The following is a 23,851-nucleotide window of genomic DNA, read 5'->3' on the forward strand; positions in this document are numbered from 1 at the left end:
TCAGCACCTATATGTTCTATGTGTCGTTATGCTGTATTCCTATTACAATGTAATGTATTGTGTTGTTTCCCCTTTAAATGTATTAGAGCTAGGAAAATAAAGTGTTGAAAGGGGGCTGGGCCAGCAGCAGAGAGAGGAAGCTGCTGTTTTACCTCCAGAACTGCCTGGATCGTTGGACAGGGCAGACGTACATTATTCCCAGGGCAATGCCAGGCCTCCGGACAGGAGGGAACTGTTTCCCTGGTTCCGAAGAACTACTAAATAATGACTAAAGGACTGGACCACGGGTCTCCAGGACTTCGAAAGGGCCCCACGCTGAAGGGGTCTCAGGCACCCAGATACCAGTGTGTGTGGATTTTTGTGATCTCCAGCTTCTGCAGCCATTGTGGGTACGGATGTAGCCAGCATCAGTGAGAGATCAGGAAGTCAGTGATGTATTGTCATTTTATTCCTTATATCCTGTTACATTAAACAAGTTGTTTTCCCCATTGGACAACGGTTGCCCTCTCAGACTCTGATTTGCCTGGACTGCTGTGGCTGGAGAGAGAGAGAACAAGATATGCCGCGAGGAAGGTTGTGTTGGTCCCATCTGTTTATGTGCAAGGGACCCAAGGGGTGCTTGCTGACAGTCTGCTCAGTGAACTCTATTTGTGGACTGTACCTTTAAATAGCCCAGCTCTGACACCCCCATCCCGGTTGCCCTAGTTACAGTACCACAGGATCTTCAACATGTAACATCCCAATTTGATCCTGGCATATTTGTCTCTCATTCATATCCAGCGAGAGAAGGGCTTTTTTTGAACAGTACCTATGGCTTCCACCCTTAACTTGGCAGGGTATATCAATGATTATGAAACATACAGATCTCTCAGAAGTTTATTTCTGCACTTCTATAGATTAATCTGGAAAGATCGAGATTTTGGATCCATTAATTGTGAGATATGAGTGATCCCTTGCCTGTCGCAGGATATCTCTGTCCCATTAGTGTCAAATTTTTGCCAGCACAGGTCTTGGTGGAGGACCAGTAGGAAGAGCATGGGTCAGGACGCTATAAGCTTGTTCTACATCCTATAGAGGGTTAAGGTTATAGACTCGATTATTAATTTCAGCCTGTTTTCAAGGATTCCAGTAGGAGAGGAACCAATACATCGTATATTATCGCACATTGATCTATTTTCAAGATCATCTGTTTTCGCCAGCAGTGATGATACTTGCTGTCCTGCAGACCTGTTCTCATTGCTTGTATCGGCTATCTGATCCTCAATGGCGTTGACTCTGCCTTCCACTGCCCATATTTTGTTTTTTTGCAGTTTGTGACTTAAGCTGGAGTCCCACATAGCGACTTACCAGCAATCCCGACAACAATATCAAGGTGTCAGGATCGCTGGTAAGTCACTATGTGATCGCTGGTGAGCTGTCAAACAGACAGCTTCACCAGCGATCAGCACCAGCGACGCCGAGCGCGGCATCGCTGTGTTCATTAGCGCTAATGCCATGGATCCATGTAAAAAATAGAATTAAAATAAAAAATATTTGCGAGAATGACGTCCGTTCTCGCGGGATCGCGAAGTCTCGCGGTCATTCTTGCAAAGGATTACTGGGACCGGAGCGTGGAGAGAGGCGGGAAGGCTGCGCGTGACGTCGGAAGGTGAGAATAACAATATTTTTTACATCCTAGTACAGCTGATCGCTGGTCTCCCACATGTCACACGCAGCGATGCGTGCTGGCCAGCGGGAGATCAGCGACCAAAAAAATGTCCAGAGGTTTCTTGCAGCGATCAGCGATACCGGTAGTGGGGCCGGTCGCTGATCGCTGTCACACACAGCGATCTCGCTGGTGAGATCGCTGTTGTGTCACAAAAGTTGTGACTCAGCAGCGATCTCGCTAGCGTGATTGCTATGTGTGACTGGGCCCTTACAGTATATCTGATATCTCATCTTTAAGACCACCAAACTATACATTCAAAGCAGATAGAGAGGATTTACAATGTACCACTGCCATGAAAATGTCTTTGAAAGTAGGTTCCTCAGGTACCTGTATGTCCTCTTGGTGCAGATTAGGTTGTGCGACAGAGAGTACTGTGCCACATTCAGTTTTCCCCATTAATGCGGCTGCCTCTCCCATCTCCTCCTCTCCCGGCTCCTGCACTTCGGAGTGCATGCACAGCTGTGGGGTATCTGCTATATAAAGGGCACCATCACCTGCTGAGACTTGTGTTTTTGTGTACTGGAAAATCACTCCAACCTGGCCACTACTTCCCTCCTCGTCTTACCTGCTCAATTTGTCTCCAGCGGGATGACCGCGGTGTCATCTTAGAGCTGAGAGCCCGCTTCTCCTACCGTCTTTCTGTGGCTTTTCCTGGTCACTTTTTTTTCCCCAGAGAAAAGTACCTCCACAGTCAGAAAGTTATCTGGTGGATGTATGGCGATTTTCAGGATGATCTTAAGGTCCTATATCAAATAGATAGCTACTTTAGATGCTTGGCAGGTTGACCTCATACTTCGTCTCCAGAGTGGACACACATAGTACTGCTGTTTTCCTTGTGAGTGAGATAGTCGTGAAAGAGGATATCACTACAATAAAAGAGACTGGTGTCTCCGACATTCACTTCAGTAAGGGAGTAAAAAAGTTTTGCATCCAGCACTTGTTGACGCACATAAGATTTTGTTACCAGCATCACCATATCACATTTGGTCTAATGAAGAACTTTGCTTTTTCATCTTTATCCATTGACTTTACATTCAAGTATCTCATTGATACATTTACAAGTTTAAGTGAAGCAAAGATAAAGGAAGGAGTCTTTATTGGACTTCAGATTCGTAAGCTTCTTCAAGATGAGTTTTTCTGTTTGTTGCAGAGCAAAGAAAAGGCTGCATGGGTAGCATTCACATTAGTGGTAATTAATTTTTTGGGAAATTCTAGAGCAGATAACTGTAAAATCTCAAAATATATAAGGATCTTGGCTGCAACACGTACTTAAAGATTCATTTCTTTCGCATCTAGACTTTTTCCACCAAACTGAAGATTGCTTGAAGATTACTACTGGACAATTGTAAGAGATGATCCCGTGCAGAAACACAAGAGAAAAGTGAAAAAGAATTGTCACTGAATGCCGACCAAATTTTGTAGTGCAATTTCTGTAACGGTTTATAATTTGCAATAGTGTTTAGACAGGTGTGGAGACACGGCAGTCAGCAGCTGATCCGGTCCACTAGCCAAAACTGCATGGACCAGGGCACATCCTACCGAACTCTTGCTTTCCTTTTACTGTGGACGTAATACTACTCAGACAATGCAGGGTGAGGCTTAACCAGTGCGGCAATCCTTTATTGAACCACAAAAACAGACAGATAACACATAACAGTCTCCGTAAAATACCCAAGATGGTGCACAATTATAAAGTCTCACCCTTCCGTTTCGAGATAAGAGCAACTGTTAAGAGCTTCCAGGGCCAACTACCCCACCTGTGGCATACACAGAGAGGAGGTAACAACAAGCTTAGGAAGATGACAGTCCATTGAGGTACACAGCCAGTGAAGAGTCACAACCTGGCTTCTCCAAACATCTCCATGGAGCCTGGTGACCTGTGGGTCCCATTCCTGACTTTCACAAACGTATTCATGGGACTCAGATGACCAGTGCGTTCAAATTCTGACTACCCCAAATGTATCCATGGATTCAGCGATGGTCAATTGAGCAGGTCTGCATTCTTTCAGCCAGGGCCTTGGTAAGCTGGTATCCTGTAGGACACAAATCTGTGTCCCTTGTCATGGAGTCATAATGTCTTGGCTGCTGTCCTGTAGATAGTCTCTGGTTCTTTGAATGTTGGATGTCTGGATGTCTTGGCTGAATATCTGTCTGATGCTACAGAGGCACATAACCTATTTTTATAGTTAACAAACATCTTTCAAGCCAGCATTCACAGGTAAAGGGGAAGAATGGTGATGAGATGAACTCGCATTACTTATTTAATCTATTTGCATTGTTTTCCTCTGTTTTGCAAGTCAACAAACTGGCTGACCTGGACAATGTGTAATCAATACATCAGCAAGCATCATTGTTCAATGACCCTGTACCACTAGTCATTCAGGATAACAGCAGAATATATTACATCAAATGTAAATGTACAAGTCATTATTACAGGCCTATATGAACAAAAGTCTATGGTTTCTTGACCAACAAGAAAGAAACACAAATTCAAAAGTCAACATATAGCTAATACTCCTGGCTTACTGAAAATAGACTTCTGGTTAATTAAGATAAAATGCTGTGTCATTTCCAACATGTTCTATTTATTTGAATTGTTGCTAAGTTTCCTTTGTGTTTACTGATGTTTATAAATAGTTGATTTCCAAGTACAACTTTTCCCACATTAAGAATATAAGAAAGGCTACTCTCCTGTGTGACTGCTCTGGTGACTAAGAAGAGATGATTTCTTCACAAAACATTTTCCACATTCTGAACATGAAAATGGCTTCTCCCCTGTATGAGTTCTTTGATGCATAACAAGATGTGCTTTTTGGTTAAAACATTTTCCACATTCTGAACATGAAAATGGCTTCTCCCCTGTGTGGGTTCTTTGGTGTATAACAAAATGTGCTTTCCGGTTAAAACATTTCCCACATTCTGAACATGAAAAAGGTTTCTCCCCTGTGTGGGTTCTTTGATGCATAACAAGATGCGCCTTCTGGTTAAAACATTTTCCACATTCTGAACATGAAAAAGGCTTCTCCCCAGTGTGAATTCTCTGGTGCATAACAAAACCTGATTTCTGGCTAAAACATTTCCCACACTTGAAACAAGAAAATCTATTCTCTGCTGCGTGAATGTTTTGAAGTTTAAGAAAATACTTTTCAAGGGGAAAACTATTTCCATATTCTGAATGTGAAAATGGCTTCTTTGCTGTAAGACCAGTTAGATTTTTAATGCTTATATTGTGACTTTGATTTTCCTTAGTAGTCGGTAATGAATCAGAAGACAGGATCTTTTTCAAAGGACCAGATGACAGATCTTTGCTGTGAAGGGGTGATGGTATATCTGGAGTAATGGAATTCACTTCAGTTGTATCCTGTGGGATCTCAAGATCATCTGATTTAAAAATTGAAGATGTCAACTGTCCCACTGATCGCCTGGTACAATCATCTGCTAAGATAAAAAAAAAACATTTATAATTTTTGAATTAAATATTCTTGAAATTTATATTTTTGAACATTTTTACTTAAACTTTCCATCAAATAGCAAGTTGTGTAGAAAAATTGAATTATTTACCAAGAAAATGACAGTTCTCAGTCTAATAGAAAACCTCATAGGATGAACCAGTAGACCATGGGGGGTCAACTTTTCGTGCGTTCTGCCTCCCAAATATGGAATTAAAAGCCACCCATCAATGTTATGTAGGTGAAAATAATACCAATAAAAATTTCTACTCATTTCACAAAAGCAAGCCCCCACTCAGGTCCATCATCTGTCAGTGGAAAACAGAGGTTTCCATATTATTAGTGGCTCAAAGGTTCTTGAACAGTAACATGGATTCCATAAACCAATCAAGCTATATCCGCTCTCCCAAAGTCAAATCTTCCCCTCGCTTCTGAGTCTTGCAGTGTAATTAACCCCTTTCTGACATTGGACGTATTATTCTGTCTGCTGTAGAAGCGATTAGCATGCAAAAAATGATAGTCCCATATTGGGACAAAGTAAAAAAGAATAAAGTAAAACAAAATTTTTAAACAACTGTAAAAATATTATGTTAGAAGAATCAAAACTAATTAAAAAATAAGAAATTGTATCTCTAAATATTTAAATGAAAACAAAAAATCAATAAAGTACACATATTTTGTATCTCTGCATCCAGACCCGACCTATAAAACTGTCACACTAGTTATCCCCTTTAGTAAACACCATAACAAAAAGGAAAAAACAAGGCCAAAAAACAGTGCTTTATCGTCTTACCGCCCAACAAAAAGTGGAATAAAACGGCATCAATAAGACATATATAAAAAAAATTGTACTGCTGAAAACATCATCTTTTCCTACAAAAAATAAGCCATCATACAGCTCCATCAACAGAAAAATACAGTTAAAGCTCTCAGAATAAAGTGATGCAAAAATTATTATTTTTTCCTATAAAATAGCCCTTTTTTGGTGTGTGAAAGTGCCCAAACATAAAAATATAAATGGGGTATTGCTGTAATCGTACTGACCCGAAGAATAAAACTGCTTTATCAATTTTACCACACACGGAACGGCATAAACCCCCCCAAAAGAAATTCCTGAATTGCTGTTTTTTGTTCGTTCTGCCTCAAAAAAATCAAAATAGAAAGCTAATCAAAAAATGTCATGTGCCTGAAAATTGTACCAAAAATAACTTCAGGTCGTCCCGCAAAATAAAAGACCTCACATGACTCTGTGGGCCAAAATATGGAAAAATTATAGCTCTGAAAATGTGATGCAAAAACTATTTTTTGCAATAAAAAGTGTCTTTTAGTGTGTGATTGCAATCAAACTTAAAAACCTAATATAAATCTGACATCACTGTAATCGCACTAATCCGAAAAATAAAGTCGCCTAATCACTTATACTGCATGAGGAACGTCGTAAAAAATAAATAAAACCAATTGTTCACATGCTGTTGATTTTTTTCATTCTGCCTCCCAAAGATCGCAGTTAGACTCGGTGCACATTTATCCTATGCTCTGCGTTGAGCAATTGCACGGGGATTTCCGTGTAAGTTTCTGAAATACGTGATTCAGATGGAACCTCTGGTGGAAGATTCCGCATAATGCGGCAATGGAGGCACTTTGGACACAGTGTGACCTGTGATCTGGCCGTAATGGCACAGCATTTATTAAAAATATATAGAGTAGGACCCCCCATATGAGATTGCCTTGGCGCGGCGGGGTGGCTCAATTGAATTGATCAATTTTTTTGCTAAATATCTCATTTTTGAATACAGCTAGACATTATGTGCATATGCACTCCAATTTATGCGTCCTAACCTTAAGCAGTGCTGGCTTCCCCCCCTATTTTCTTGTTGGTTTGTGGCTCACCACCACTGTTGCCGTGCACGCTTGGTTATGTCCGCCATAATTTTTCTGTGTTCATTGTGATGGATTAGGCTGCTGTGCACACACACGGCAGCCCCACCCTGCCCCAAGCTTTATTTAATTGTGCACCTGTGTCTGGACCAACATCGCCCTTCATCTATGTTTGCTGGTCAGGCAATGTGTGGAGGCCATTCCTGATATGTCTGTGTTCAGACCTGGTTGGCCTTCATCTGCACTTGCTCTATCTGGCTTCATGGGAGCGATCCAGTAATGTTCAGGTACAGATTGCACTTGATGTGGTCATGCTCTAAATGTATTTAGGAGGCCGTAATGGCACAGCATTTATTAAAAATATATAGAGTAGGACCCCCCATATGAGATTGCCTTGGCGCGGCGGGGTGGCTCAATTGAATTGATCAATTTTTTTGCTAAATATCTCATTTTTGAATACAGCTAGACATTATGTGCATATGCACTCCAATTTATGCGTCCTAACCTTAAGCAGTGCTGGCTTCCCCCCCTATTTTCTTGGTGTCCTTTTTAGGATTGCATAATAGTGCTGTCTGCCACAGTTTTGTGTACTTCTGAAGAAAAGAACACCACTGAACAGAAACCAGACTGAGTCCAGAGTAACTCTGCTGCCTCATTATAGTGAATGGTTCCCTTGGGGGTTTCATCTGAATCGCGTGACTTGGAGGTTTAGATGGAAACCCCAAAGAAAGTGGTCAGTGTAGAGTGCCAGATAAACGTGATCCTAAACATTATGTAAAATTTTCCCAATAAAAGCTTCAACTCAATCCACAAAAAAAACAAGCCCGATCTCAGGTCCATCATTTGTTAAGGGAAATATAGGGGGGCTTCCATGTTACTGATAGCAAAAAGGCTCTTGAAAAGTGAAATGGCTCCTCACTCGCCAAAAGAATTCAGCAAATTCTCTGTTCCCAAATCCAAAAGCCCCCTTCCCTTCTGAGCCCCAGTGTAGTGACCTAAAAAACATAATGCGTCCACGTTTGGCATTTCTGAAGTGATGAGAACCAGCGTAACTTACGGGTGCATGCCCCCAGAAGCACGGGCTGGGCATAACGTACTGGTGACTGCAATGTACTGGTTACTACAGCATACTGGCTAATACAAAGGCAGTTTGCACTCAACAACATTCATTGCTGCTTGTTTCTGGAAAATACCCATGGAGTCAAAACCGTCACTACACCTGTAGATAAATGCTCCAAGGGGTATAATTTTCCAAATGAGGTCACTTGAAAGCAATTAGGGGTTCTGTATATGTTGTCCGCAAAGTGTTGTAGGAAAATCTGCGCTCCAGGAGGCAAATAGCTCTCCCGAGTCTCTCCAGTAGTAAAGTATAGCCACATATGGGGTATTACAATGTTCAGTAGAAATTGAGGGACAAATTTAGGTGTCATTGTTTCCAACTTCTTGTGTGGAAATGGGGCTAAAACATCACACTTGTGGTAAAAAAGTAGTTATTTTGTCTTCAATGTCCAATGGTTATAAAATTCTGTGACACACGCATGGTGTCAATATGATCATTGCACCCCTAGATGAATTCATTGAGAAGTGTAATTTGTAAAATGAGGTCACTTATGCGGGGGTTCTGCTGTTCTTGCACCTCATGGGCTCTTGCAGTGGTCATGGCACCTGCAAACCAAAACAGTAAAATCTGGCTGACAAACATTTAACCCTTGGGGGTATACATGAACATTCTGTATAACCATTTTTGTATGTATGGGCATCATAAACACCCTTTAAAAAAATTATGTGGGTGTTGCATCATGGACCACGGTCACCCTGGTGATAGGGTGGTGGAGGATGAGGAGACGAAGGAGGACAAGCCAAAATCAGGAACCGTATACCCATGTGTGGGTGTGAAGAGGTGCATGGAAATAGACCTCCCAAAAAAAGACACTGGATTTGAGTTTTACGCTGCTATCATTCGGTGTTGTTGAGAAGTCTGGCCCAATCCAGCCCTTATTCATTTTTATAAGAGTCAGCCTGTCGGCTTTTTCAGTTGACAGGCAGATGCGCTTTTCAGTTATAGTTCCACTAGCGGCACTAAAAACCCGCTCTGATGTTGGTACGATCAGCAAGGTAATCCCTCAGCATCTTCCAAAACCTTGCACCCCTTGTAAGAGTCCCACACACCTCAGGGCCTGTATGATGGGAGGGTCTGACAAAACTCTCCTAGAACTTTGCCAGTGTTCCCCTGCCTCTGTTGGATTGGAGTTGTGTCTCTCTCGCCTGTACTCCTTGGTTGTCCAATGAATTGTGACCTCTGCCGCCTGCGTTTCCAGATGGGAGGTTTTTTAACAATTCTGCAACATTGGCCCTCTCTTACTGCCCTATTTTAGTAGACCTCCCTGCCTCTGGAATAAGAGATTGAAAGTTCTCCTTGTAGCGTGAGTCTAGAAGTGTCTCCAACCAGTAATGTGTTATGAGCTCATTTTCTGCTCCACCAGTTGAGAGTTCTCCTTCCGTTCTCCCTCTGGTGGTGACAGGAGGTAGTGAGGTTGGTTTAATTGGTAGTGATCTGCCACCTGGTGAGGAAGATAACTATTGTATCTCTGGAGTATCAGACTGGATATAAGACAGCCAACGCCCTATCCTGGTGCTGGTGATTCAGTCTGCTTCTCAGTTCTTGGACTCTGCTCTGTTCCAGTCTTCTCAAGTTAAGTTTGTTTTTGTTAATGTTCACAGTTGCTCTTGTTGGTCAGGCAGCCCGGCTGTGCTGTGCTGAATTTCCACTCTTATTTATCTGTATTTGCCAATTTGCCTTTTTTGTCCCTTATTAGATTGGCCTCTTTTTGCTCTGTCTCAGAATATTTCAGAGTGCTGATATAGTGGGAGAAATCTAGTGACTTCAGGGTTAATTTTGCTATCGGTTGTGTTGGACATTATTTTTGGTAGGGTTTTTGGCAGATTGCAGACAGTTTCTTTACTTTCCTGTCCTTTCTAGTTAGTTTGGCCCCATCGTTTGCTCAGCCTATTTTCCTGCCTTTGTGTTTTCATCTTGTTTCACCGTCAATACATGTGGGGGGCTGTCTTTCCTTTGGGGTCTGCTCTGGGGCAGTTAGTTTTCCTCTTTTCCTGCTTTAGGCTTATTTAGCTCTCCGGTTGTGACGAGGCGTCTAGGACCACCGTAGGAACGCTCCACGACTGCTACTAGTTGCGTGGTTAGGATCAGGGATCTGCAGTCTGCATAGTTACCAACCTCTTTGGTTTTCTGAGACTTAGCGTGTGTTGTTTTTTATTTCCTCCTCGGCGACCCATTCATAACAGTAATGATGGTACTGCAACATTTTGGTATACCTGGCTGCCTCTGGAATAAGAGATATAAAGTTCTCCTATTAACGTGGGTCTAGAAGTGTCACCAATCAGTAATGCCTGTCTGACATCCAAAATTTTGAGAATAAGTGGGTCACGGGAAAGGCAGCGTAACATAATGTCATCCATGCGTGCCAGACTGCTAACAGGCAAGACTTCCATGTCCTCACCAAGAGGATGACTGACCATGCTTTCTTCCTCCTTGTCCTCTGGCCTTCCACGCTGAACAGGTGGTATGACAGCTGTGCAGGTAGTACCGTCTATAGCGCATGAAATTAGATCCTGATCTACCTCCTCCTCTTCCTTATTGTCACCCAATCCATGTTGGGATGAGATGAGGCTGGGCTGTGTGTAATCACCCTGTATGATTCCTTGCTACATCTGACCGTGCTCCACCTGCAATGCATCCTCTTTGATTCTGATCAGAGAGCATTTCAGAACACATTGAAGCGGGATGGTGACGTTAATTATGGCATCACCGCTCACCATCTCGGTGGAGTCCTCAAAGTTTTGTTGAAGGATCGTGCATATGTCTGACATCCATGTCCACTCCTCAGGTCTTATGTGTGGAGTCTGAACTGAATACCGATGGCCTTGCTGATGCTGGTAGTAAACAACTGCCCTATTCTGCTCACAAATCCTTTCCAACATATGCAGTGTAGAGTTCCAACGCATGTGGACATCACACACCAGTCGGTGAGCCGGAAGCTGAAAACGCTGCTGAAGCATGGCAAGGGCGGCGGAAGCTGTAGCTGACTTTCTAAAATGGGCACACAGGCGGCGCACTTTGACAAGCAAATCTGGCAGCTCTGGATAGGTTTCTAGAAACCACTGAACCATGACGTTAAGCATATGGGCCAGGCATGGTACGTGTGTGAGCTCGCCTCGCCTCAGAGCCGCGACCAGTTTCGACCATTGTCACACATGACCATGCCTGGTCAGGTCAGGCGGTGTCAGCCACAGATCTGCCTGCTCTTTCAGAGCTGTCCACAACTCTTCAGCATTGTGCGGTTTGTCATCTAAGCGTATTATCTTCAGCACAGCCTGTTGCCGCTTGGTTGAGGCAGTGCTTCCAGCTTGTGCCTGATGTGGTCATTTCGGAGATAAAGGCTGAGGAGAAGGATGAGGTGCAGGAGCTGTAGACTGGGGGCAACCCTGATTGACGGTTTCGGAAAGACATGTTCCATCCCAAGGTCTGACTGGATCCCGGCTTCCATTATGTTACCCAGTGTGCCGTCAGCGAGATGTACCATCCTTACCCACAAGCCCTTGTCCACGTGTCCGTGGTTAGGGGGACTTTCTCAGTAACTGCATTGTTGAGGACACGGCAAATGTTGTGGGACATGTCCTTGTGTAATGCGTGGACGGCACACAGGAAGAAATAGTGGCAGCTGGCGACTGAGTACCGAGAGACAGCCGCTGCCATCAGTTTGCGAAAAGCTTCCATCTTCATGAGCCTAAAAGGCAACATTTCGAGCGCAAGCAGTCGCGAAATGTGTGACTTTAGTAGTGTTGGCTGAGTATTTGTAATGCGTTCCAAGGACTGGGGTATGGATGACTGACCGCTGCACTGGGACAAGGACGTGCTTGCTGATGGTGCAAGTTGAGTGTATGCAACGACAGGTGCAGGGCAGGAGGCATCTTGGCATGCATCATGGACAGAGGATTGGCTTGCATGCACAACAGCGGAAGAAGCAGTGGTGTCACCCGCAGACACTGTTCCTGGACCCTGGGGTTCGGCCCACAAATTGGGGTGCTTTGCTGCCATGTGCCTGATCATGTTGCTGGTGGTCAGGCTGGTAGTTTTGATACCCCTGCTGATGGCCTGGCAGGTGTTGCAAATGGTCTTTTTGGGGTTATCGGCGGTTTTTGAAAAACAACCGGACTCTGGAAGACCTAACAGTTGGACTGGCAACTTCCATCATGTTGGTGTTACGAGGAACGGTTGCCCTCCTGTCTGCGGCCACCACAAGGTTTCTTCCTGCCTGTTGGGGTGCTATACCTCCCTCCCCCTGTGTGCTGCTGTCCTCGCTCTGCATGTCTTCCTGCCAGCTTGGGTCAGTTACTATGTCATCCACCTCCTTGTCCTTCACTTCCACACCCTGATCCTCCTCCTGACTTCCTGGGAATTGTGTCTCATCATCATGCACCTCTTGTGACACTTTCCCACCATTACCTTCATGTGACCATGGCTGCTCAAATATTTGGGCATCACTATAGGCGATTTTCTCTTCCCCCGCTTCAAGTGAACCGGGCGAGAGGCCCAAATCTATAAATGAAAAAGTGAACAGCTCTTCGGAGTGTCCACCTGTGGGATCAGTTGTCTTCGGGCACTCGGCATGGTGGGAGGAAGGAGGATAAGGGTGAGGAATATGCGCTCCAAACTCATGGCTACTGAGACTTAAACGTGTGGAAGACAGGGTGGTGGTGGCAAAGTAACTGGAAGCATTATCAGCTATCCAACCAACAACCTTTTGACACTGCTCCGAGTTATAGTGGTGTGCTGCTGCGGTCCCCTAGTAATTGGGACAGGAAGGTGGGGGAGAAAATGTGGGTGTTTGTTGTGGTACAATTTCAGCTTGCCCATGGCCTCGGCCTCTGCATGCACCATCACCATCACATCCAGTTCCCCGTCCCTTGCCACACGCCTTGCCCATTTTAAATGGAGTAAAATATTTTCCACGTTCACTACAAATGACTGAATTTGGAGTGAACTTATATGTGATCTGTATGAAGGAAAACCACAGTTTAAAATATCTGGCCTGTAGTTAACTATTTTTTTTCATCAAACTGGTGTCAATAACTTGGCCTCCTTGTCTTGAGAAGAGTGAGAGACAAACACAAGAGAGGCAAGACACAGGTGAGAATGCTAAATATGTAAGACACTGGCTGCAGTGGTGGGATTCAGGGGGCTCTTACCTGTTCAGTGACACCGTTTGTAAAAAATAGCAGGCGGTTGCCCGAATCTTTACGAAGCGGTGCCGCAATCTGGTTTCCTGGCCCGTAATTTTCAACTAAATGTGCATCTGAGGATGCACATTCAGTTGCAATATATTGCGGTTCAGAAAGCCACTGGCTTTCTGCACAGCAATAGTTGCCAGCTGCCTGCCAATCACAGGCCGGCAGCTGACATTGGCGCACATGTCGCCGGCATATGATGTCACTGTCATGTGCCGACATGTCTGCACCTCAAATAAATGAGGGAGAGGGAACCAGGTAGGGAGAATTTTTTTTTACTTTCTTTTTATAGTGAAAGCCACAGGATGGGAGCTCATATGGAGGCAGGATGGAAGCTCATATGTGGGCAGGATGGGAGAACATATGGCTTGAGCCAGGAAAGAGACACAAGGGGGTCAGGATGGGGAATATTATTACTGTAGAGACTAAGGGATATTATTACTTCAGAGACTAAGGGATATTATTACTGCAAATAAATTCAATACTTGAAAAGCGAAGATGGAGGACTTCACCTCGAGATGTCACTGGTGAGTCAGTCTATTACATGTACATGCACAGTATACACTGTATATTATATAAAGAGCTACTGTATAATGTCTCCAGTGATCACTATATTACCTGTGCACTGACACTGTATACACATCTCCGGTGTATGTCACTAGTGAATCCCATATTACCTGTCCACAGACTCTATATACAGAGCTCCTGTGTATAATGTCCCTGTATTACCTGTACACTATACACTATATACAGAGCTCCTGTGTATAATGTCACCGAAGATCCCTGTATTACCTGCACCTTGACACTATATACAGAGCTCCTGTGTATAATGTCACTGTTGATCACTGTATTACCTGTACCCTATATACAGAGCTCCTGTGTATGTCACTGATGATCACTATTACCTGTACACTGACACTAAATACAGAGCTCCTGTGTATAATGTCATCAGTGATCTTGTATTACCTGTACACTGACACTATGTACAGAGCTCCTGTGTATGTCACTGATGATCACTGTATTACCTGTACACTGACACTAAATTCAGAGCTCCTGTGTATAATGTCATCAGTGATCTTGTATTACATGTAGACTGACACTATATACAGAGCTCTTGTGTATAATGTCACTGGTGATCACTGAATTACCTGTACACTATATACAGCTCTCGTATGTATAATGTCACTGGTGACCACTGTATTACCTGTACACCATATACAGAGCTCCTGTGTATAATGTCACCAGTTATCACTGTATTACCTGTATATGGACACTGTATACTAAGTACAGATCTCCTTCCTGTGTATAATTGCACTTATGGTAATATTATTATTGTTTTTTTTATTGATCATCAATATTGTAGTATTCGATCATGGTGTGGTGGTATTTATCCCTTGTATGTGATATTATTGACATTTTAAAAATTGAGAAATAAAAAAAGATATATACCTAAAATGTATTGGATATTTTAACAAATGTTTAAAAAGTTACAGTAGAGTAGAGCCTGGCCAAAAGAGTCTACAAAAGCTGCTGGCTATGTATGTGATCTGGTGATGGGAATTGTTAGGCTGCGTTCACACGTTGCGTTTTTTTCGCGTTTTTGCGGAGGTTTTTAACACGTGTTTTTGCCGCGAAAGCGCAACAAAACAGCATCCCATGCATTCCTATGGGATTCCGCAATGCTGTGCTAATGCTGCAGATTTTCCCGTGGCGGAATCGCATCGCGGAAAAATACACAGCAAGCTCATTAATTTGCGGAATCGCGGCGATTCCGCCCACATAGGAAATAATTGTTCTACTTACTTTCCGCATGTGGCTGTGTCCACCATGCCAAAAGTAAGCAGAACATTTGCGGATGGTACCCACGGTCCGGAGGAGAGGAGATTCTCCTCCAGGCTCTGGGTACCATATCCCTGTAAAAAATAGAATAAAAAATAAAAAAAATTGAGTTATATTCACCTTCCGGCATCCCGTGCAGCCTTCCCGGGCCTCAGTGATGCTCCTGTTCCCAGTAGTGCCTTGCGAGACCTTTGATGACGTTGCGGTGTCGCGATACTGTAGCGGTCCCTATTCCTCGCGAGACCGCTACAGCATCGTGAGACCGTGACGTCATCAAAGGTCTCGCAAGGCATTACTGGGAACGGGAGCATCGTTGAGGCCTGGGAAGGCTGCGCGGGGCGCCGGAAGGTGAATATAACCCGATTTTTTTTTTTATTTTTTTAATTATTTTTAACATTAGATCTTTTTACTACTGATGCTGCATAGGCAGCCTCAATAGTAAAAAGTTGATCACACTCGTCAAACATTGTGACCAACCTGTCAATCAGTTCTCCATGCGATGCTACAGATCGCTTGGAAAACGCTAGCATTCTGCAAGCTAATTACGCTTGCAAAACGCTAGTTTTTCCGCGGGAAAATCGCGGGAATTTAAAATGCGATTTTTCCCGCGGAACGGAATTCCGGAATTCTCGCGGTAACGTCCGCGGGAGTTCCACAACATGTGCACATAGCCTTAATGTGTGATTGGTGAGGATGTGGTGCATAAGTGGAAGGGCGATGGGAATGTGGAAGGTTTGAGGGCTGGAGGAAGGGCTGGGGTGGAGCCTGTGCGGAGTCTCAAGGGGGCCCCGAAAATGTTGCCAGTATGGGGTTCCAAAATTCCTAGTGGTGGCCCTGATTATATATATATATTATACCCACACTACGTACAAAGCAAACAAGTCTCTCCCTAGCTCAGCAGCTACTCTCTCTACACTGGCTGATTCCGTAGCAGACTGTGACGAGCATGGCGGTGACAGGTCTGATATAGACCTGATGACACTGTGTGGCCAGCCAATCACTGTAATGCCACAACCAACATGGCTGCGGCATTACAGTGTGTGGCAGACAATCCCTGCATGTTCATTGGCTCTCTAAAGAGCGCCAAACTTGCAGGGCAGGGACCCGAGCTCCCGCCTGACAACCCCAGAAATACTCTGCGATCTCCAAGCATCTCGAGTAGTGAGATACTCAGGGGAGCACCGAGTAGTGGGGAGCATGCTGGCTCATCACTAATTACTACTCACCTGGGTAGTCATATGTAGAAATCTCATCTTTACACCACTCATCACCCCTCACATATGACTCTGTAGTAATAATATGGGTCAGATCTTCATCCTGAAACAAATATTGTAAAAGTCACAGACAGATGGAGAAGTCACATCTATGATCAGCTCTAATCCTGCCATCTCCACTGTTCTCATTACACAAGTATAAAACATATAATACTGGTGGATAAAGCAAGACTGAGCACAAGACCTTCACAGCCGTCTACACATCATAGGGGAGATCGCATGACACCTTCTCTCCATCTACCTGATGATCCTGAGGTACATTGGGATCTTCTTGTTTACAGTCCTGTGGAAGAAAAGGATGGGGACATCTCTCTGGTGTTGTCCTCTTACTGGATAGATCTGGAGGAAACACATACAGGGACTGAATTCATTCTTTACATACAGATAATTACAGGCCTAGAATTAAGTCCTGTCTATTACCTGGTGATGTGAGGGGCTGGGGAACCTCCATCATGACGTCCTTGTACAAATGATTATGCCCTTCTAAATATTCCCACTCCTCCATGGAGAAATAGACAGCGACATCCTGACACCTTATATGAACCTGACACATACAATGACAACATTACCCCCCAATCACTTCATAGTGTTACTGTATAATGTCCCAGCATTCCCAGCAGTGTCACCTCTCCAGTCAGCAGCTCAATCATCTTGTAGATGAGTTCTAGAATCTTCTGGTCATAGATTTCCTCATGTATCAGGGGGTGAGGTGGAGGCCCCATAATTGGGCTTATTGGTCTTCCCCATCCATCAGACACGGAGTCCTGACAGCGATCGCTAGAGGTCTTCTTTACTAACGTGTAATCCTAGTTATGGAGAAACATATTAATAAATCTCACTACAGACATTTCCAGAGTCCTCACCTCTCCAGTTCTGTCCATCCGTTATTCCCATAGATAAGAATGATGTAATGTGACGTCATCAGAATCTCTCACCTTTCCAGTAAGATGGAGGAGGATCTCTAGGGTGAGGTGTAATATCCTCTCCGCCACCTTGTCTCTGTCCATATTCATCCTTGATGAGTAAATAATAAAAATTCTCTTATGTAGAAGATTTCCACTGACAAAATCTGATATTGTAGAGACCTGAATGAGAAGAAGATGAGCCGATGTAACATCATAAAGCATTTTGTGTAATAATAAAATTACTGGAGATAATAAGGGAAACATATGAGGAGATAGAACGTGTAGATGTTGTATTCTCTAGTTTTCTATGAACTGTAGCATAAGTTGAATTGCTGACTAAGACATCTCCTCCATGGTCCCAATCACTGGCTATGTTACTCACTGCTTCGGCAACTGATTGGCTGTAGGAATCACAAGTTCAATGGAACTGACCAGGAAATACAGAGACTGGCGGGGGACCCGAGCAGCAATGGTATTTTTATTATTTTACAACATTATGTATTTTTCCCTGACATCTACTAATAAAACCTACATATTTTAGGCCACAGACAACAAGCAGTTTCTTCCTCGGAGTTGGCAGCTGAATACATTTCTCATTGACTCATCTTCCATAACGCTAATTCTCCTCATTTATCGACACTGGAATCGGCATTTGTTCACTAACAATATCACCACCGGCTGTCTATGTGAACGTCTTCCTTCTTTTATCAGGTTAGTAAATATAATAATCATATCTGATTCACACACAGAAGTTTGAGCAGAAGTTTGAGGAATTTATAAAAGTTTGTTTGTTAGAACACAAAGACTGGAGTTATTTTACAGCAAAGTCTCCATGTACAGTGTTTTCATTTTTCCTCACTGATGTATGTTCCCCCAAAAAATGAGAAAAATATTCAAGGATTGATACCTTTATTGGCTTTCCAGAGAAACCACCATGGTTACTTACCGGTAGCCGGTTTTTCCGGAACCCATGACAGCACACCTGAGAGAGGGATCCGCCCCGCCAGGACAGGAACCTACTGAGACATAAGGGGTGGCACCTCTCCCCCCGCTTCAGTTGGGTTACAGAGCATTGAGAGGACTTCCCGGTTAGTTACATGTTTAATCCAACACCACATCACTCAAAAGCACCCTACTAATTGTGCACACCCATACGGTGAAAAGGGAAAAACCGGATACCGGAAAGTAACCATGGTGGTTTTCCCTTCACCCATGACAGCACACCTGAGAGATTTTTGGAGACTTCAAAACACCTTAGGGAGGGACCACCGCTTGCAGCACCCTTCTACCAAAGGTTAAGTCAGCAGGAGGATAGATTTAATCTATAGTGCTTAAAGAAGTTTGAAGGTGAGGCCCAGGTAGCGGCCTTACAAATCTGTTCAATCGATACCTCTGCCTTTTCAGCCCAGGAGGTCGCCATGGCTCTGGTGGAATGAGCCTTGATGCCGTCAGGAATCGGGATACCACTAGCTGAGTAGGCTACACTAATGGCCTCCCCAATCCATCTAGCAATAGTCCCTTTCGAAACCCCATAGCCTTTCCTGGCACCCTGAAAAGCTACGAATAGGGACTCGGACCTCCTCCACTGGCTAGTGACAGATATGTATTCTAACAGAGCTCTCTTAACATCCAAACTATGGAATTTTTCCTCCCCCAAATTTTTTGGATTCTCGCAGAAGGATGGGAGGACAATCTCCTGATCCCGATGGAAATCTGATGCTACCTTAGGTAGATATGCGGGGTCTATTCTTAACACCACCCTATCCTGAAAAACTTGTATATAAGGTGGATTTACCGAGAGAGCCTGTAAGTCGCTTATTCTGCGGGCCGACGTAAGGGCCACTAAAATGATCATCTTTAGGGTCAGAAACTTTAGGGGTAGCTGGTGTAACGGCTCATATGGTTCCTTTGTAAGGGCCTCTAGCACTAGGTTTAAATCCCAGGGGGCTATTCTGGGTATTGGGATAGGCCTAGCTCTATGGCAGGATTTAATGAATCTGGCTACCCATCTATTTGATGCCAAGTTGCAGTTGTAGAGCGCCCCCAGTGCAGACACCTGAACTTTAAGCGTGTTCACCGCTAACCCCAGCTGCAACCCTGATTGTAAAAACTCCAAGATGGCACTAATCGGGGGTTCTTTTTCTAACGGCTTACCTAGGAACTGTAGGAACTTATTCCATGTTCTGCCGTAGATGTTAGTCGTCACCGGTTTCCTACTCTTTAGCAGGGTGGCCACTAACCCGTGGGAGAACCCTCTATCCATTAAAAGAGACCTTTCAAATTCCACGCCGTCAGATGGAATCCCTTGACCTGCGCGTGGAATATTGGGCCTTGAGCTAGTAGGTCTGGGATTTCTGGCAGAACCCATGGATCGGAGAGGGACATTCTTTGTAGTAGAGAAAACCAGGGCCTTTTCGGCCAAAATGGGGCTATTAGAATCACCCTGGCTTGATCGTTTCTGATCTTCTTGACAACTGTTGGGATCAGAGCCACTGGGGGGGAACGCATAAGCTAGCCTGAAGTTCCACTGAATGTGCAATGCCCATGGCTTTTCCCTCGGGTTTAGAGAGCAAAACCTTTCTGTTTGCCTGTTGCGCTTGTTGGCAAAGAGGTCTATTACTGGTTTCCCCCAAAGCTGCGTTATTTTTTGAAAAATGGACCGATTTAGCGCCCATTCTCCTTGCCTCAGGGCATTGCGGCTCAGAAAATCCGCTTCTATGTTTTCTGCCCCTTTTATGTGTAAGGCTGTCAAGGAGTGTAGGTGTTGCTCTGCTTTGTTCAGAATGTCGCTCGCCACTTTCATTAGGGAATGTGATCTTGTCCCTCCTTGGTGGTTGATGTACACCACTGTTACCTTGTTGTCTGACATGATGCGTACATTGCGACCCCTGAGTAGCGGAGTGAAGTGGCTTAGGGTCTTGTTCACTGCCCATAGTTCTCTTAGGTTGGAAGATGCCTCCCTTTCTTGAGGTATCCAGGAGCCCTGGCCCACGAGGCCCCTTAGGTGTGCTCCCCACCCCGAGGAGCTTGCATCTGTTAAAATCACATCTGTCGTCTGTCTGTCCCAAGGTATTCCTGAGGTCAGATTTGTACCGTCCAGCCACCAGTTGAGAGAGTCTCTGGTTTTTAAGGAAAGCTCCAGCTTTCCTTCTAAACGCCCTCTTAGCGATCTTTGTGCTGATATCGCCCCCTGGAGTTGTCGGGTGTGAAATTGAGCCCACCTGACCGCCGGAATACAGGACGTTAGGGTACCTATTAGGGACATCGCCTTTCTCAATGTCATACATGGTTGATTTCGGGCCGCCAAGGCCAGATTCTGTGCCTTCTCTATTTTGGTCTCTGGGAGCAGACACGCCTTCTCGTTCACTGGAAAGGTCAATTTTTTCCTCTCTTGAAGCCCCCAAACATGACATCATCTAGGATTTTAGCCACCTTCTCTTCCTGTAGGCCCATAGTGGTTCTAATGGCCTTTAGGAGAGCATCTGTGTCTTCTACAGGGAAACATGGCTTACCCCCTGTGTCACTCACTGAGGAGTCTGAGGAGGATGCCTGTTCCGCATGAGACGAGGCTGATGAGGAATCTGAGGGAGAACTAGGGGGGTTCTTCCTACTTTTCTTCCCTTTTTTCAATAGGGTCTTAATTGAACCCTCCATTTCTGACCTGAGGGCAGATATCAAATTGGCTGCGAAACTAGGCGCTTCCTCCACCATGGTTCGCTGAATGCAAGAGGCGCAGAGATCTTTCTGCCAGTCTCTTGCTAGGGGAGTTTTACATATAGCACAGTCCCTATTATTCTTCTTGCTTCCTGCTTTTTTGGGCCTTTCCTACAGGGTAAAGCATACAACAGAGAATCCCTATTAACATAAATGCTAGCATTCACGAAGATCACTCACCACCCGTAATCAAGGGTACCGGACTCGGAGGCTGCGTCGGAGCACGTGACTGTGACGTCCGTCCGCGGATCTGGAGTGCAGTAGGGATAGCACCCCGAGAAACCCAGAGACCCTTAACCCCTATACAGGGATCTGGAATTGTAGCAAGGCACAGAGGGTGGCTGTCTGGTGGAGCAGTGCGCCAGAGCCGGACGGTCGCCAATAGGGAAGAAGGCGGGGAACCAAAAACGTAGTCAGAAACCGGGAGAGCAGCAGAGGTACAGAAACAGCTTGAGCTATCACTAACACTGGTCAGCAGGCTGTGAGGGATTTAAATAGCCCAGCTAGCTCCAGAACGAGGCTGAGGAGATTAACCCCCGCATGACCAGTCCGGAGTGAAGACAGCAGAAGATAAACTCCGGACTGGACCATGACAGAGTGGTTCTGTAACAACTACATAGACTTTTTCTGCAAAAAAGTAAAATCTGACGTTTTGGACAAACACCTCAAAATACCACACAATATTAGCATGGAGGAAAGAAGAGCCATAAAATCCTTAAAATTCAACAACAATGTCATCATTAAACCAGAAGATAAAGGAGGAGCTGTAGTAATTATGTCAGATAACATCCAGGAAGCACACAGACAACTCCTGGACAAAAAAATACTACACCCCCTTTAGGAAGATGCCACCAAAAAATACAAAGAAGAATTAACAAAGATCATCTATCAGTTTGACGCTATGTCATCCTCCCTAGTGGACCTAATACCAGACAACCCCCAAATAGGTACCTTCTACATGTTACCTAAAATACACAAAGAAGGTAATCTAGGGAGACCCATCATCTCTGGTATTGGGACATTAACTGAGAATATCTCTGGCTGGGTGGAGAACATATTAAAACCCTTGATGAAACAAACACCCAGCTACATCAAGGACACCACAGACATTTTCTGCAAATTGTCAGCTGGGTCCACTTCCAGAGGGTACAATATTGGCCTCCATGGATGTAGAGTCCCTGTACTCTAACATTCCTTACAAAGATAGGATTGCTGCATGCAAATATTTCCTCCAAAAAAATAATCTGGCCATGGAACCAGCCTTGCAATTCATCATTTTTTCATTGGGAACAATATATACTAACAGTGTATGGCCAATGCCATTAGAAGCAAAATGTCGCCACAGTGTGGTAACCTGTTTATGGATAAACTAGAGCAAGACTTTTTGGCATCCTTCACTATCAAACCTCTATCATACTGCCATACATTGACTGTGGTGTGACTGGTGGTCGCCTGGTTAATGGAAGGTATGTGTCACGGGGATGGTAGCTCCCTGTGATGTAGCCCGGAGTGTTTTCTTAAGTAGTTGTTGTTCACATTTGGGTCCGGACTACGGGTAGCTTGGAGAGTTGGGAGGGTCTGGCTACCCATGTACCACTCACTGTGGTGAGGGGGCTCACTGTACCCCATTTTGTCTGAAGATATGTGTGTGGTTGTGAATTTGCAGGACCTATGATGAGGTCAGGATCATGTGACTAGCCATGTGGTAGGTAACTGGGAGTGGTTACAAGCTATCTAAGGCAGGTGTGCTGCACATGGAAGAGAGTGTGGTGGAGTCTGTCAGCCCAGGCAGGGCTCCCATGTTCCAGGCTCGGATGTCGCATAGCCTGGGGAAGCCGTGCCTCCGAGCCAAAAGGAGCGGACAGTCTTGAAAACCGTGTGATACTGACCGGGGTCAGAAAGAAACTGTGTGTGAATGGACATTTATTGGATGCTTCTGATGACAAGAGGAATCTGAGAACCTGTGTGGCGATCCAACAGGTAACGATCTTGACAACCGTGTGTTATACCGACCGGGGTCAGTGGAAGACTGTGTGAGAAGTGGCTATAGGGTGCCTCTGTGGATAAGAGGTACCTGGGAACCTGTGTGGCCGACACCAGCAGGTAATGGACAGGTGTCCGTGTTATACTGACCGGGATCAGTGAGAAGTATTTTCAGTGAGAGACTGTATTTGTATTCATGTGCTAAAACTGAATATTTAACAGACGGTGCAAATGGCTGCTGGAACTGTCTTAGTAATAGGCTGAATAGCTTCATTTTAAACCCTGAGCGTGCCAGTGTTTACCTCAAAGACCTGCAAAGTGAGTAATCCCAGTTCACTCACATGGTGGAACGTTACATGACCTACTAATAATCTGGACAGGCACAAAGGAGGATCTGCTTACCTTCCACTAAAACTTCAACAAGTTCCACTTAACCATCCAGCTCACCCACAACTTTTCAAAGTCCCAAATTTATTTTCTAAACACGACCATATAAGACAATGCCGTGCAAACGTCTATTTAACATAAACCCACAGGACGTCCGGCATACCTGAGATGGAACTGCTTTCATCCAAGACACACAAAAAAATCCATAATCTACAGTCAAGCTCTTAGGTACATTCTGATCTGTTCAGACAATGAGGATAGAAAACAACACCTACTATCACTGAGGAAAACATTCCAGTGTTTACCTCAAAGACCTGCAAAGTGAGTAATCCCCGTCCACTCACATGGTGGAACGTTACAATTGGTGCTAGACTGCGGGCAGCGGTCCAAGGAGCACGTGTGCAGAGG

At 44.5% G+C, this 23,851-nt stretch overlaps 2 protein-coding genes across 5 annotated transcripts in view; both read right to left on the bottom strand.

The window, feature by feature from the left end:
• Positions 1–23,851, bottom strand: part of LOC141047266 (uncharacterized) — an 801,716-nt gene that overhangs the window by 302,705 nt on the left and 475,160 nt on the right. The window lies entirely within an intron of this gene.
• Positions 3,302–23,851, bottom strand: part of LOC141047259 (uncharacterized) — a 39,359-nt gene continuing 18,809 nt past the window's right edge. For 2 of the 4 annotated variants that reach the window (XM_073542262.1, XM_073542261.1), the window contains exons 3-8: positions 17,390–17,539; positions 17,081–17,260; positions 16,875–16,998; positions 16,696–16,793; positions 16,407–16,497; positions 3,302–5,146 (exon numbers count right to left, since the gene is read on the bottom strand). In XM_073542262.1, the coding sequence (XP_073398363.1) occupies positions 4,392–5,146; positions 16,407–16,497; positions 16,696–16,793; positions 16,875–16,998; positions 17,081–17,260; positions 17,390–17,467 (1,326 nt within the window). In that variant the 5' untranslated portion in view covers positions 17,468–17,539 and the 3' untranslated portion in view covers positions 3,302–4,391. The remainder of the gene's footprint in view (positions 5,147–16,406; positions 16,498–16,695; positions 16,794–16,874; positions 16,999–17,080; positions 17,261–17,389; positions 17,540–23,851) is intronic. The other 2 variants (XM_073542263.1, XM_073542265.1) reach the window with 2 other exon arrangements.

Source organism: Dendrobates tinctorius, unplaced genomic scaffold (assembly GCF_039654945.1).
Source record: "Dendrobates tinctorius isolate UK_male_01 unplaced genomic scaffold, ASM3965494v1 ptg000126l, whole genome shotgun sequence".
Lineage (NCBI taxonomy): Eukaryota > Metazoa > Chordata > Amphibia > Anura > Dendrobatidae > Dendrobates > Dendrobates tinctorius.